Source organism: Aythya fuligula, chromosome 20 (assembly GCF_009819795.1).
Source record: "Aythya fuligula isolate bAytFul2 chromosome 20, bAytFul2.pri, whole genome shotgun sequence".
Taxonomy (NCBI): domain Eukaryota; kingdom Metazoa; phylum Chordata; class Aves; order Anseriformes; family Anatidae; genus Aythya; species Aythya fuligula.
This window is the reverse complement of record NC_045578.1, coordinates 5,247,760-5,263,249: the sequence shown is the minus strand read 5'-3', so window position 1 is coordinate 5,263,249 and position 15,490 is coordinate 5,247,760. Positions and strand designations below refer to the sequence as shown.

General features: G+C 49.5%; 1 protein-coding gene across 2 annotated transcripts in view; it reads left to right on the top strand.

Annotated features, from left to right (window-relative positions):
* The window catches only part of AP2B1 (adaptor related protein complex 2 subunit beta 1), an 80,431-nt gene that overhangs the window by 38,404 nt on the left and 26,537 nt on the right, over positions 1-15,490 (top strand). For both annotated transcript variants that reach the window (XM_032200712.1, XM_032200711.1), the window contains exons 13-14: positions 2,257-2,516; positions 6,494-6,686. In XM_032200712.1, the coding sequence (XP_032056603.1) occupies positions 2,257-2,516; positions 6,494-6,686 (453 nt within the window). The remainder of the gene's footprint in view (positions 1-2,256; positions 2,517-6,493; positions 6,687-15,490) is intronic.

The window sequence follows — 15,490 nt, the reverse complement described above, 5'->3', positions numbered from 1 at the left end:
TGCACTGAATGGGCAGAGATTGAGTCCAGGTTTTCTGCTCAGAAGCAGTCATCAGCTAGCCTTTTGGGCCCTCTTTTGCTGGAAGAAGTCGTGGCTATGGACTTCATGATACTTCTGTTCATCCAGCTGGGGGTGGTGCATCGGGCAAGGACAAGAAACCAAGCCTGCTCTTCTTGCTTCCAAGTGTTTAAAATCCGCTATTATCTTGGCTCCTCTTTAGAGAGGGCTGGGCTAGGGGCCGGGTATATCATTTGTCTAAGCCAACAGAGGAAAGGTACTAAGTGTTAAAACCCACTCTGCTGAGTCATAAAACACTTAATGGCACCCTAGGAATATAATAGGCGTCTGTTTTTTCTCTGTTTGTCACAAATGTTGATTCAGTCTGGCTTTTTTGTATTTTATATGAATAATAAGTCAGGACAACCAGCTGAAAAACACTAAAAAGCCTTATGCTTCAAGGTCTGATTTCTAGGTAGCGATACTGTTTTTCACTTGAGTGGGAGAGTAATTACACGTGTGTTTCTTTCCCCAGCTCAGGTATTGTTGCACTTTGAGTGCCTCTTAGGGTATGTCTGCACAGCAAACTGCAGGTGTGATTGTAGCAGGAGCCAGTGTAATCCAGCCAACACTGGTAAAAATAGCACTGAAGCAGCTGGGGATGGGAGGGACACAGATGTGGAGCAGTGATCGAGGTCCCTAGCAAGCCTGTAACCTAACGGATGGCTCGGAGCCTCTACATCTTCATTGCTGTTGTCTGTCTGGCATGGGTGGGTAACTGAGCTAGCATGGCTTCATTGGTATGCTCTGCAGGTGTGCATGCAGGCCCTGGAGACTGGAGAATTAGGAGCAATGTGGAAAGGAAAGATCTGAGCCTCTTGTTCCAGTAGATTTACTAAAGTTTCAAGTCTGTTTATTTGGCTGTAAGAAGAAACAGTCAGTCCTGAATCTGGATGTGCCTGGAAGTAGGTAGGAGCGCGTGGTCTTTCATGTCTGCCCTCGCAAAGGCCCTGTCTGATCTTGAACTGCCTGCTGAAGGCAGGATGAGGACATCCTGGTAGGGATTGCTAAGGGCAACGGGTGTAAAGGGTTCACAACTCCGCCATCAAACTGAAAAACAGCACTGCAGAGAAATCTGTCAGTTGACCCAGACGATGTATCTAGGTCCTTGTGAGCAAAACGAGTTTAGCGCGCCCAGCCTCATTACAAGCAGAGGTTTTGCTGTGTGCCTGAGAATGTCTTGAGACAGAGGGCAGAGAGGCAGGTTACAGCAGGTCAGCAGCAATGTGAATGAGATCACAGAAGAGCAGAAGAAATGCCAAGGAGGAAGGCTAATGAGGTGTAGGATATATTGCCAGAATTTTACAGGGGAAAAAAAAATCTCAGTAGCATCTACCCTGTTATTCTCCTGATGTGGGGTTTAGAAATCCCAGCTCTTTCTTCAGTGAACAGTTTGAACGTGTTACGCTACAGCATAAAACCCCAGCACCTCTCTATCCCTAGAATGCTAGCTGCCAGCTATCACCACTTACTTTGCTGTTCTGGGCAGAGCTGTTTGAAAAGGAGATAGACTAATTCATGCAGTGGCAGGAAAACAAGGATATTATTGACAGCTGGAGAACTGATGAGGTGTCTTTACCATGTACCATTAGTATCTCCCCATACTTCATTAGACAACTAAGGTGCAGGATAAATAAGGGCTCTTTCGTTGTGAAGAACGCTCCTTATTAAGATCCCTCCTGTAGCTCTGCAGGGTCTCTTTGTCCAGTGAATGCCCTTGGTATGTCGTATATTTCTAGGAATCCTGGATCTTTCTGTTGCAATGCAGAATATAGCATGTTTATTCTTAGTGTGTGATTGTCATTTTCATTCACTCTTTTCTCCTGTCCACAACCCCTTGGAGTTCTCCTGATTTCTTTTAAGTGGCAGGAGAAGTTGGAAAGCAGTTGATAGTTTTGTGGGATGGAGCAGCTGGGGGATGTGTAAATCCAGGGACTTTTTGCTCCCTGACCAGATGGGCCAACTCTTTGGTTAGGAAGCCAGGCATTAATGCTTCGGGATTTATTTTTAATTTTGTAATGTTCATCACAACAGTTTATAACTTCATTCTGAAATTGATGACTGTCACTACTGGATGGTTGTTTCATGTTTTATTTTTTTTCATCCACTAGAACCACTGCTAGAAAAATTAAGTGATTTTAAGTGATTTTTGGAGTTAGTCTCCTTTAGAACCGTGACTGATGCATTGCTTTGCCTTAGGACTCTGACAACCCAGACCTGCGGGACCGTGGCTACATCTACTGGCGCCTTCTTTCCACGGACCCAGTGACTGCCAAAGAAGTGGTCCTGTCAGAAAAGCCCCTGATTTCTGAGGAGACCGATCTGATTGAACCAACTCTGCTGGACGAGCTGATCTGTCATATTGGATCTCTGGCTTCGGTGTACCACAAGCCACCCAATGCTTTTGTGGAGGGCAGCCACGGTATCCACCGCAAGCACTTGCCAATTCACCACGGGAGGTAAGCTGGGGCAATGCTGGTGATAATGAGCAGGATTGGTTGTTTCTTCCTAGCAAACAGTCCTAAAGATGCATGGGTCTCCTAAAACACTCCTTGTTTTTGTCTTTGTTTTTTTACCGATTGTGTAGAGGCTTGTGGATCATTCAAGGAGCCATTCATTGTAGGATTTAATTCTGGGTGTGTGGTTTCTGAGTTCCTGGATCAAAAGGCAGGGGAAGTATCATATAACTTCTCACACAAGAACTTTAATGTTTTTGGGGAATTTGGGGAAGACACTGGCTATAAGGCCTTTGGCTTGAGAGCTGGGCTAACAAAGCAGAAGGTGGTTAGGTGGTGAAAGGGCATACTTCAGGAGGAGGAGCAGTGAAAACAAGTATCTTACAGAAGGGTACACTTTGGTTGTGTAAGACTTTTTGCTTCAGTGATGGGACAGCTTTGCAAGCCTCAGTTGCATAGAATAATACCAGGTTCCTGGAACTGGCAAGAACAGGGATCTTCTGTGGTTAGAATGTGAAATGGGGAAGGGTGAACAAGGCTACCTCTCTTACTCGGTGCCTGTAAAGCAAGGGGAGCGTAAAAGCAGTCTAGGTCTTGCCACTAAAAACTGCTCAGGCTTAAAACAAAATGCCTGGACGGACGTTGTTCTGTCTAACCTTTGGGGAAAAAATGCTTTGGCTTATTATCTGGAGCTTTAATGTTTCCCCATAATCACAGTCCTGAAAGTGGGTTAGGTCTGCAAGAGCAGGCATTGCAGCAGTCCCAGGCTGTGGTGGTGCTGCTGTTGAGCCTGTTCCCATGGTTCCTTGTTCAGGTAAGCAGTGCTATTTGCTAATGGTATTAATTACAAATATAAGTGTGCTTTACAGCAGGAGGCAAAGTATCCAGGCTTACCTTTTAATAATATTCCCAAAGTGACATTTGGAGTGCTATTTTTTGCCGTTGCACCAATAAATCAGTGTGCGATGCTGCTGCTTTTCTATTTTCTGATACCACTTCTCTTGCTATTCTTAGCAACTAAAGCTATTTCTGTCATATGACTAGCTTTGAGAAGCTGAGTTGTTTTCTCCCTGCCTATGAAATCAAGTCTGGCTGCACTGACCCAGGACCAGCAAGCACGAGTCTACCAGTCGGGCAAGAAAAGCAGTGGATGCTTTGCTCAGCTTCAAGATTTGCCTCAACAGCAAAATAAGCTGGGTTGGGTGTAGATTTGGCCTCCCATGTTAGCACCCTTCCAATGCACTTGTTTCAGTACAGAAATGAACAGAGAGGTTTAATTAACTCAAGGAATTCAGCTACTGCAGGGAGCAATCTTTCTACTGGCTTCTGTGTATACAACACACTCGAAGCTAGTGCCCAGGCAGTCAACTTTCCTCATTTTTTTCTGCTTATAGCAGTGTTGTACATTGCCCTTGTGTTGCTTACTACTGAATTACTCATTACTTCAAGAGAAAGCCTTCAGGGCTTAATCACCAGTGGTAAGGTGAAGAAGCCAGAGCTGGGGGAAAGTCTGAAGGGCTGAATGCTGATGCAGCTTTAGCCTGCTGCTTGGTAAATTAAAAAACAAAAACGTGTTATTGTTAGCGACACACCAAGCTTCTCCAAAGCGAGATTACCCATAAAGAGGCCCCGTTATTGTGACTTTCTGCTTTCCTGTTAGCAGAAGGACAGATTGATCAGGCTGATGCCAAGGCCTCCTTGCACCATGTTCGTGTACCCAGTGGCCGCTTGCAGCCCTGAAAGCATAGAGAGCAGCTCCTGGGGTGCAGGCTGTGGCAAGCCTGAATCTGTGCAGCCAGACTTTTACTGAATGCTGAGAAACCAGTTTGCTTTTTCCTAGTGCTGAGGGTGTGTGAGAAAAGATGCACAAAGAGGTAGAGGAAAATTTGTCATCTTCAAGAAGTTTAAGGGTGTCCAGCGGCAGATAACATCAGCCAGCTGTTTGGGGTCATCTTTGCTACTTCTGTACTCTGGCAATGACTGCTCTGGTGGCTGACCTGTCCACTGCAGACCGAGGTTTTCCTTCAGATTGTGCAGTGAGATAGAGGTGGGAGTGTGGGGATGTCTGCAATGAATGTGGCTTAAGAGAGTAAAGATAGCTTTTCCTTGAGTAGATGGGCAGAATTAGCTGCTTGGTGCTTTTCTGGGTACAGACGTAGGAGGAGGTGGTTGTGGTTGGCAGAATACACTCCCTTGCAGTGGATGCAGAGGTGTGTTTCCATACAAAGCACTGTAGGACAGGAAACCCAACTGCTTGCCACTGTCCAACACTTTAAGCAAGAAAACCTTTATCGAGTCTTTTGGCCCTTTATAACCCTCATAGTCTTAATTCCTTTTTTTTTCTTACCAAGAAAATACAAAGATGCATATACAAATCTCCTTAAAAAGCTCTGTTCTGTACAACAAATAGAAGGCTCAGTTGGTTTTTGTTATTTTTTTAATACAAACTGATTTAGCTTCATCCCTTCCTAATTTCTTGCTGGGCTTTGGGGCAACTGCAGTTAAACAAGACCTTGAAGGATTGCTTTATCTCCATCAGAAGAAGGATGAGTAAGTGTTGAAGAGGTGTAGTGTTAAAGGGATTATATACTGGGAACGAACCAAGTGTGTGCACTACCAGCTTGTAATGTGCCTCTGCTCATACATGCTGTTCTTTCCCGTGCTCAGCTTGGGGGTGGGAGTGGATCACGGTAACCACTCGCTCCTCAGAAATGTTTTAGCTGGCTGGTCGGCATCCTCAGAAGTCTCCCTGCTGAAGGCAGAAGCAGAGAGGACAGCTAATATTAGTGCTATTAGAGGTCTAAAGCTCTTAATGCAAAGAAGCTTTCGATCCTTTCTGTTGCTGCTTGGTAACTAATTCATTCAGCAGCCCTTATGCTGCCTCTCTCCCTCTTGGCACCAAGTTGGTAGCGGCTTACGCTGTGGTGCTAAAGCTTTCCCCTCAGCAGCTGAGTAGGGATAAGGAAGAGGATCGTGGCTACTCAAAACCAGCAGCTGCAATCCTTAGAAAAGAGCCTAGTGTTAAAACACCTTGTCAGTACACTAATTCCCGTGGCATTTCTATGCAATTACCTGTTGGCTGCATCTGCAGAAATACGAGCTGGAAATAATTCTGTCAGTTTCTGTTGGCAGCAGGACACAGAATAGACTTGAAGTTATCTAAAATATTCGTGTGTCTGGATTTAAAGAATAAATATGTTGTAATGAGCTCTCCAGGAGCGACAGTGAGTGTTACTGTGTTTTTTCCCCTCGTAAAACTCAGTGGCAAATGGGTATAAAAGATAGCCAGACTGCTTATGGTGAGAAACTTTTGGAATTTGTTTAAGAGGCATTTCTAGACTAGCAATTAGTCTACTAATGCAGAGAAAAGGATGTTATTGGTGGAAGGGAGGTACTAGTTTTAGATTGAGGTCTTTAATTAGGAAAGTGGTGGACCTTGGTGCAGGTCAGTAGAAGGTGTTAAATCTGGATCTGTGGGGAGTGGTTGAGTTTGTCCTGGTTAGAGCAAGGGCTTAAGGGTTAATATCAGTGTTAGGTCTCAGGAAATTGGGATTTTTTTCAGGTTTACATGTAGCTCTCCAGGTCCTGTGGGCTAAAAATCACCTTCTTTGGCTTCTTCTGAGTTGGGAAATATTTGTTTTCAGTGCTGTAGTCTGTGTAGCGCATAGGGCTCATGATTTGCGAGAGGTCTGTGATTCTGCTAGGGAGCAGGATTTCACACCTGAAAATTCCCTTCTCTGAACTGCAAATCGTGCACAGTGCATGGCAGGTCCCTGCGCTCAAAGCATGTGTTGAAGGACCACTTGCCAGAGCAGAGCACCCCGTATGGGGCAGCGGTTAGGTCAGCTGCTAGGATAATCCTTGAGCTGCCTCCTGCATGTGGGCCACCTCTTGCTGCCCTTCCCCATGCTGACAATCTGAAGCTGGAGGCTGAAGGCGCCCAACATCTCTCTTCTCTGCCTCTTGTTCCTCCCACCCAGCACTGATGCAGGAGATAGCCCCGTGGGCACAACAGCCACCACGAACCTGGAGCAGCCCCAGGTCATCCCGTCGCAGGGCGACCTTCTGGGAGACCTCCTCAACCTGGACCTGGGACCCCCCGTCAACGTCCCCCAAGTGTCCTCCATGCAGATGGGCGCCGTGGACCTCCTGGGAGGAGGGCTGGACAGCCTGGTAAGCAGCGTGCTCTTTACCTTCAGCTGATGTGAAATAATTGGAGCCGTGCTCACGTCTGCAGAGCCTTCCCTTGTGCTTGTAATGCTCGGATCCTTAAGCTCCCCAGTGCTGACATCTCAAACTCCAACAGGATTTAAGCAGTAGCAATTTTCAGCAGGTTTTCCTGCTGTAAAATGAATGGTGCTGCATGCAGTAGGATCCCCGTGGTAGCGGGCATGTTTGTTTTCATGCTTTTTTTGCCTGTAGGAAAAAAAAAAAAACAACTAGAAAGTTGTTTTAAAGACGTAAAGTGCCGCACTGTGTTGTAATTAATTCTGACTCCCATTCAGGAGGGCGTTTGTTCCACCCCCTTCCCACCCCTGTTGAATTTCAATGCAAAGCTCAGGGCTGCAGGCCGCAGCCCTGGGTCACCCCGTTTATATATTCTCCAGAGAGTGTCGTGGTTTAGTATCGGTAATGTCTTAATTGCAGTTAGGTCGGGAGGGAAGCGCTCTGCACAGCCCTCCCCTTGCTGCAGCAGCCACAGGGGGAGCATTCAGGGCCTGCAAGGGTCAGGCCCCGAGCATGAATAATCACACGTTGCATCTGCTCCGGGGTGAGAGCTGAGGAGGAGCTGCAGTGAGACAATCTGCTGGCGAGGAGACCGCTGCAGCGCAGAGGAGCTGGGGGCTGTGGCCTGACACTGGTGGCAGCCAGGCAGGGAGAAGTGGGCACTGCCAGCCCGGGGTGTGTTCAGCCTCGTGGCTCACCAGTGGGATAAGAAGCAGGCTAGCTGGATTTGGCACCATGTAACCCGAATAAGACCACCCCGGTGAGCACAGCTGCGTGGGTTGCAGACCTGCAGTGGGTTTGTTTCGCTTTGGTGCGAGGTTTGGCTTCCAGGGAGCTGGGCAGAGTTGTCCGTGTGCCTGTTCAGGTGTACTTTGCTTCTGAGAAGCAGGAGCAGCTGTAGGAACCCCACTGCACCGGATTCCTGTTGGCCAAAGATATTTTCTTAAGCTGCCACAACCTTATTCAAGCAGACATTAAACACCTCTCCAGCTCTGGTGTTTCATGAGCTAATGAACTGGAAACAGGCTAACCCATGCTGGTGTTCGTGGAGGTCAGCCTGTGCCATCTGGGGGTCAGATGGCAGCTGGGGAATCTGCTTTCCTCCCAGGGATAGAGGACGAGGGCAGGTTTCAGCCCGTGTTGCTGGGAATGCACAGCGCAGGGCAGTGACCTTGGCAGCCTTTGCTCTGCATTGCAAGAGCTGTAACTAAGCAGCAATTCAAGATGACCAGGAGCTAAATTTCTCTGTTCGTGCTGTCTCCCAGCCTCCTCGCAGCCCTCCTTCCACCTCTTGGAGCCCTCTGTTCCCTGTTAGTATCAGAGGCAAATAGACGGACACAGCAGAAGGACTAAAGCTTAGTTGGGGGAAAATATTCCAGTTGGCATGAATGGGCTTAATTCAGTGACCCACTTGGGCAGGAGAGCTGTTAGTTGACGTGATGGCAGGCTTTTACTTCACATTTTTCTTGAGCTTTAAATAAATGGATGGGCTGTGAGGTGGTGTCTAACCAAGTGACTGTTTCTGGACAGGGGAGAAATGGTGCCTGGGGCTGTGAGTGCCAGCGGGCACTGTCTCAGCTGCGTTATTTAGATGGAGAGAGCACTAAACAAAACCCTGAATGATGATTTTCCCCCAGAATGCTTTCTGCTGGAGCTCTCTTGGATCAAATGTCCCGTCTTCTCCTTACCCCTCACATGTGCAGGCGAATTTTGGCCTGGTAAAGCTCTGTGTTTCTCTGGCTTTTCATTCCCTAATGAGCCTGCTCTGTGTGCAAGTGAGTGAGATCTGCCTTTGTTTATTGCTGTGGACATGTGTTTAAGAAGAGCCCAGCTGAGTTACCCTGAGCTGGAATTAACTAAATTGCTCGGCAGCGTCTCTGCGCTGCTTGGCCAGCCAAGGGGATCGGCACTTGGGTCTTAGGCAGGGTTGTGCAGGGCCAAGAAGAGAGGCTCAGGATGCAGGTATGCGTGTGCCTGACTTGTAAATGTGGTGAGTGGGTGAGAGGTGTCCCCAGGAGCCTCCTGGAAGAAGGGCTGAGCTCCTCGCCCTTCCCTGGGAACTGGAAATGGCCGGGGACGATGGGCACTTGCATTGTCAGGCAGTCAATCAGCAGAGCTGGAGCTTGAAGTAAGATCATCTGCCCCTGTCCTTACTGTGTTGCTTTCAGGGTCCTGCTGGGGCAGTCCTTTTCTCTCTTCCAGACAGCTTAGCTGCACACTTTGTGTGTTTTATCACTGCCTGACTCCCCCAGCATTGGAGTCTCCTTCTCTGTTACTCCTCAAGTATTTTTTCAAACCCATTTCATTCCTCTGCTTGGCTGGGAAGATTGAACACGGCACCCGTTCCCTTGCACGGAGCGATGTGAGCAGTCTGTCTCTCTTTGCTCAGACCAGAAAGACTTTATTTCACTTCAGCTCCTTGTGCTGCAAGAAAGTAAGCCTGTCTGGTGCTGGATGGCGAGGCAGAGTCTCTCTCCATGTGCACACTGCTTTGGTCTCTTTTCCCATCCCTCTTAGCACCTTAGGGGTCTGCAGAAGGGTACTGGAACATGGGAGGGGGCTGATCTCAGGCAGCCCCGAGTGTTTCCAACAGGATTTTGCCTGCAGTCCTTTTTACGACTCCCAGCGAAGGAGTTTCTCTCACCCCTGCTGTCAGTCTTGGTTTTCTGCTCATCACAAGCAGATCCCTTCTGGATCTCAGCTGACCTGAGAGGAACACGAGGTATTCAAATGCAGCAGATTTTCTGCATTATGCCTCTGGCACCATCTCTGCATAGCCCGAGTGGGGCCGTACCTCGGGTGACCTGTCAGAGCAGAGCGGTCTCACGCCCTGCTTCCATTTTGCACGCAACTGCTTGGAAACCAACTTAAGCCTCTCTGCTGCAGAGGAAGCAAATGGTTTGGGATGCGCTCGAGTTGATGTATGAAATCACGGGCTGCTCCTGCCACGGGGAGGTGGTGTCGGTACTGCAAGTGTCGCAAAGGCAGCTGAAGGGCTGGAAGAGGCTGCTGGCAGGCTCTCAGCCAGCGCATCACATCCACTCCGTGTCACGGGTTGAGCCCTTTGGATGCTCCACAGAATGGGTTGGGTTGGAAGGGACCTCAAAGATCATCTCGTTCCAAGCCCCTGCCATGGGCAAGGACACCTCCCACTCGATCAGGTTGCTCGTTGAAGGTCTTGTAAATTTGGTAGTGCCTTCTTTTTGGGGAGAGGGTGTCTGTCTGCAGAAGGGTGCTCTTGCAGCCAAAGTCCCGACAGGACTAACCCAAGAAGATAACAGAAGTGTTAACTTCCACAGCAGATGCCATGCAGCATTTGTTTCTTCAGCTGTAGTGTTGTTTTCTTGCAGGCATTTGAAAGGAGGCAGCATGCTGGAAAACTGGATGAACACCAGATTAACATTGTTTGCTTGAATTTTCCTCGGTATTACTAGGTTCTTATTCCTATGGCCAGTGAGACTCCAGCTGCTTGAGAGGTTAATTTCTTTAGGGAATAACCCATATTTTATCTCCATAGCGATTCCTGTAATTGGTATTAAACGTAACATGCATACCGTGCGTGCACAGATGCTGAGCATGTGTTAACAATTTTTTTTAAAAAAAGGGCTTTAGTACAAGAACAAGATATGCTTTGCCAGAACTGAGTATGCTCCGCAGTGTGCCCCTCTCAACCCCACACAGCTCTTCTCCTCCTCGCTTCTGCTTGCTTTTCTGTAAAATGCTGACCAAGGTCACGGTTACCAAGGTTGAGATCTGCAGCTCTGAAGTGTTACTCACTGATAGCAGCCACTAATGTGGGAGAAGCAAAATTTGCTCGGACAGCAAGTTGCAGGATGCTGAGAGCTGGCCTTTGGTGCTCTCCCCGTGCAGCAGCATCCCAGCGGCTACACTCTGTGCCGACCACAGGCAGCTCTCCAGCTCCTCGTTTACTCCTGATGCAGTCCTACAAAGAGCACTGTAATAAGCCACGGTCGTTTTGTCTTTTAAACCCTTTTGTGTGCTCATTTGCTCTGAAAATCCCAGGGCACGAGAGCTCTGCTGCCCGGCACACCGCGTGGCTCGCCGTGAGCCGAGCGTTCAACGGGAGCTGGGCGCCGTGGCAGGGAGCCAAAGGGGCTGGCTCGAAACTCGGAGGCAGAGCAGTAAATCTGTAGGAATGGACGGGCTTGGATTGTCTGTTATGTAAGGATTTTATTTAATACTCTACCCACTCATCTACAAGAGTATTATTGATTCAGGGCTGGCAGCTCGTGAGATTGATTTATGTCCCAAATTGTAAGGCTGTTTGATAAACACTGGATATCCACGCTGCGTGATAGCCCCGTGGTCTGCAATACCTGTGCTGCCGTGATCGCCGCGGGCTGTTCTCGCTGGAGCTGCTGCCCTCTGTGTAACCAGGTTGGATGTTGGAGCTGACCCCAGCTGTCTCCCCTGCACGATTCAGGGCTGTGTCCCAGCACTGCTAGCCCTGAAGTGTGATTTGGGGCTGGGAGCTGAGCACCACCTCGCCCTCTCCTGCAAGACATCCTGGGCTCCAGGTTTGGCAGCGAGAAAGAAATCCTTGCTCCTCCAGTCCCAAGTGCCTGCTTATCCCAGCGGCTGGGGAGCAGAGGCTGCTGGTGTGATCCTTCCCAGTCCAACCTCTTTCAAGTGGAGAGGCCAAAGCTTGGCCTCATTGAACAATGACCTGGCTCGTTCAGTTTTATTAGGGCCTCAGCAGTGTTTTATTCTGAAAACATGCTGCTAAGTTATTTCACCTGCTCAGAGCAGGGAGCCTCACTTGGCTGTGGAAGCCCAACAGCAGCCCCCAGTCTGCCCTGGGTGCCAAATCCTTCTGCTGGCTCTGCAAGTGACTTGCTGTGTATAATCCTAAGAAAGTTGCTTCATTTCCCTTTTCCTGGAACTACAGCGTGAGCGCGGCTATGGTAGCTCAGGCCTAAAATCCATTTATGCAGCGGATGTAATGCTTCCCCAGGGCTCTCCTCCAGCCTCCCACAATGATCTGAGCGTCTCCTTTCATCCAGGCTGTTCTGGTTTGATGAGCTACAAAGGACATCTGTTAGGATTTCTGACAAAGGGCACATGGCCGTTGCTGGAGCAGTGCTGATAGGGAAAAGGAGCTCTTCTGGTGGGTCGCTCATTCATGTCTTGTTAAAGGCTATCCAGGTTGTTACCGTAGTAGGACTGCTAGGGCTTTGGGGAGTTGCTTTTTTTACACTTCAGAAAACCAAAATGGTTAGTACTTAATTTCATTTGCTGATGGAAATCATTCAGCGAGGCAAAGCATTAGCAGCAAGTGCTCCTGAAGCAGGTGGCCGCAGCACCAGCAGTGTGACCTGTCCTCCACCACCTTTGGCACAGCTGTCCTTGGTCTGGGCAGCTGTCCTGCTCTGCGAGCCTGCCTTGACGGCCCAAAAACAGACAAGAGGCAGCAAGGAAGGTACTGAAAACATCTGTGTGAGAGCCACAGCTGAGTCTGCAGAAGATACCTGCAGCCCACCAGGAGGTCAGCCTGTGCACGGTCAGGCCTGCAGTTAAGAAGATGTCTTGAGCAGGATTAGCCCAGATCAAGCAGCCTGCTAGCAGCTCTGCTCTCAGCTCTGCTCAGCCCTGCACCTGATCTTTGTTCAGTAAGTGCCTGGTGTACCTCGCTGTGATGTTCCTGAGTGCATGCCCTCAGCCAGCTCCTTGAGCTTAACTCTTGGTTTGGGGAGCGAGAGAGGGGGGAGGCAGCAAATGTCTCCTTTTCACCTGTGAATTCTCGCTCCATGACATGCGTAGCTGCTCAGAAAGCTCTGGCTGTGCTGCAGATGCAAGGCAACCTGGTCGCTGAGCCATGCTGGTTGCAGTGTCAGTCCCTGGCTCCTCCTTCCCGTTATTTCTTGAAGCTCCAAATATCTCACGTCATGTTGCAGAAGTGATTGTAACCCCTCCGGATCACATGAACACTTCAGCAGAGTCACTTCATTACAAGCTACTGTTAAAATGCAAATAAAGCCTGCTGATGCAGTAACTCCAGCAGTGCTGGAGTTCATAAGTCAGGACAACTGCAAATCCACGTGGCCGCTCGAGCACTGTCCTAGCAGGGTGGTTTTGGTGGGACGAAAAATGCCCTGTAGAAGGGCTTTGTGTCGGGTGGCCGGGGCTCCGTGCTCATCCCCTGCTTATCACCTCAGACAGAGGCTCTGTGCTCTTTACCAGCTTTGGGCTCAGGATTGGGGTTTTGTGGTGCTGCAAGCTCCCAACCCCAAGCTTCCCGTCGGCTCTGGAGCATCCCGAGCTGGAGCACAGCCCTTCATCGCCCCGCATCACTGCGAGCGCTCAGCCTGGCAGGGCTCACAGCAGCAGTGGTCCTGTCCCCGTGGCAATCTGCTCTCGTGGCAGGCAGGATCACAGCCTCTCTCCCTCGGGAGCGGCTGCCCGGCCGCCAGATGAATGGAAACGGTTAAGCAGAGCCCTTGGGAATTGGTTCAGCATCGCCTCACGCCTGACTAATATCTGCTGCTTCCCTTCTGCCTCTCACTACAGATGGGAGAAGACGCTCAGTGGGTAATTGGTTCCTGTCCCCTCTGTCTTCCTCCTTCCCTCGTACTCGCGTTGCTGCTACCATCTCTTCGCCTCTGGTGGCTGGAGGAAAGTTATCTCTGAGGTGTCTCAGGTGGACTGGGTGCTCGGGGGCTGTAGTTTCTGAACCAGGTGCCGCAGGAGGGTGACAGGCAAGAAAAATGGGGAAAGAGGCTTGTGTGCTGCTGTGATGGGCAGCACGCCCCAGACTTGGTGTGGAACATGCTGTATTTGTTATTTTTTCCCCTTAAATCTCTATGTAGACATGTTGTCACTTCTTTCACTGCCCAGGCAGAGCCAGCTCTGCCCGCAGGGACCTGCTGAGGCTGCCCACCCCTTGGAGCTCGCTGTGCAGCCTCGTGCCACCCATCAGCATCACCCACTGGCAGCGCTCGGTCCCGAGCACAGGAGCCACGAGGGTAGCAGACCCCTGTGTGCAGACCCCTGAGGAGCAGAGCTGGGCTGCAGCAGCAGCAGGTCAGATCCTGGCGTTGCCAAGAGCTCTTCTTACCACAAAGCAAAGATGCTGGGTGTGATCTAGGGAGGTAAGGAGGCTCGTGATAAATTCTCCGAGCCAATGAGTTTTTCCTTCTCCTTGTAAGGGGTGAGAGCTGGAGACTCGACTCAGAGCAAGCAACAAATCCAGATTCTACTCTTACCCCAAGGCCTGACAGCCAGGGAAAACGGAAGATAGACAGCTTGAGGAACCCCAGAGGTCCCTCCTCCCCTTGCTCACAGCAAGCACACGGAGATAGCAGTGTAGAGGTTTCTTCCAGGCTGGATTCCTAACCTGCAGCCTCTTGTGAGAGTGTAGTAGGAAACGGTAGCACAGTTAACATCTGGCTCGATTATGCAGAATTATTCCCTCATTTCCATAATACCCTTTGTAAAATGCTTGCTGCTTGATAAACCAGTCTTCCTCCTGCCTCAAACAACAGTACCAGAATTCCTCCATGCATACAGTCAGCTGGAAATGAACTGGATTATTTACAGGTTTTTTTCCTCTGGACTTCACTGCCTGTCAGCAGAAAGTGTGAAGTTCATCTGTGTGCAAGACTCTGAATAGAGATGAGGTGTAATAGATGCATTTATTACTCCTTAGTGAGCCAGTAACAAGGTGTAAATGATCTGATCTATTCATCTAAAAACATCTTTGGCTGAAGAGCAGTCTGTAGAACAGAACTGTGCTCTGCCAGGCTGTCTCAGTCAGAGACCTGACAGTGTAATCAGTGCTATTTTATACGCTCGGTATTAATTGGATTTGAATCTTCTGGCTGGCTTTCTCTGGTCTGATTGATCCTTTTTTTGACTTTGCAATCGCTCTATTCTCTCTCATCTGAGTAAGTAAAGAAAAACTGGACTCGTGCACTGCCCAGCAGGCAGCGAGGGGCTGGGGCTGTGTGCGGAGAGGCGGCTGTTGCAGACGGTGAGGGACCCCCTATAAAATTCCTCAGGACCTCGGGTAGGGATAAACTGAGATTCAGAGGGGGAAAAGGGAAAAAAAAAAAACGATCTCACTTCTTCCTACACACATGTCATCAGGGCATGATCCATGTCTGAACGTGACAAAAAGCCGCGCTAGGCAAGAAGCACGGTGGTCTTCTGAGCAAGAGCCTAGGACACAGCCCTGGAGATGTCTCTGTAGTGAGCAACTGCTGCGGGTCTGTGCCTGCTCTCCTGGCTCTCAGTCACCTGTCGAGTGCCTTATAAATATTCACGGGAGTGATGTTGTACCTGCCAGCAGCACTTGTAGCCAGGTTTGGCATCTGCCCTGAGCGCTGAAATCTCTCGAGTGCATGGAACAGTGCGGATGTTTAAAAATGGGTTTTGTCATGGAGAAAGTGGTTCAGGTCCTTCACAAAGAGAGTTCCTGGTAGGACAGCTGCAGGATGCCCTGGGAGACGGGCTCCGGGGAGGTTATGGTGTTCATGGAGGGTATACGGTTGGGTACAGCAGCTATTCCAGTTGCCTCCAGTTGTGTCTGTACCTCGGCAGAGACCATTACCGAAACACCCAGTGTGCTGCCAACTCTCCACTATTCGAGTGGCCCATTAGATTAGGAAGCTGCTTTTGCCTCCCCCAAGGGAGGGGCAGCAGTCTTCAAAGGGAAAATAAAGCTCATCTAAACGGGCTTCGGTGAGAGCAGCTACCTTCCCTTCCCTTCCCTTTGTTCCTGCTCATTGAGA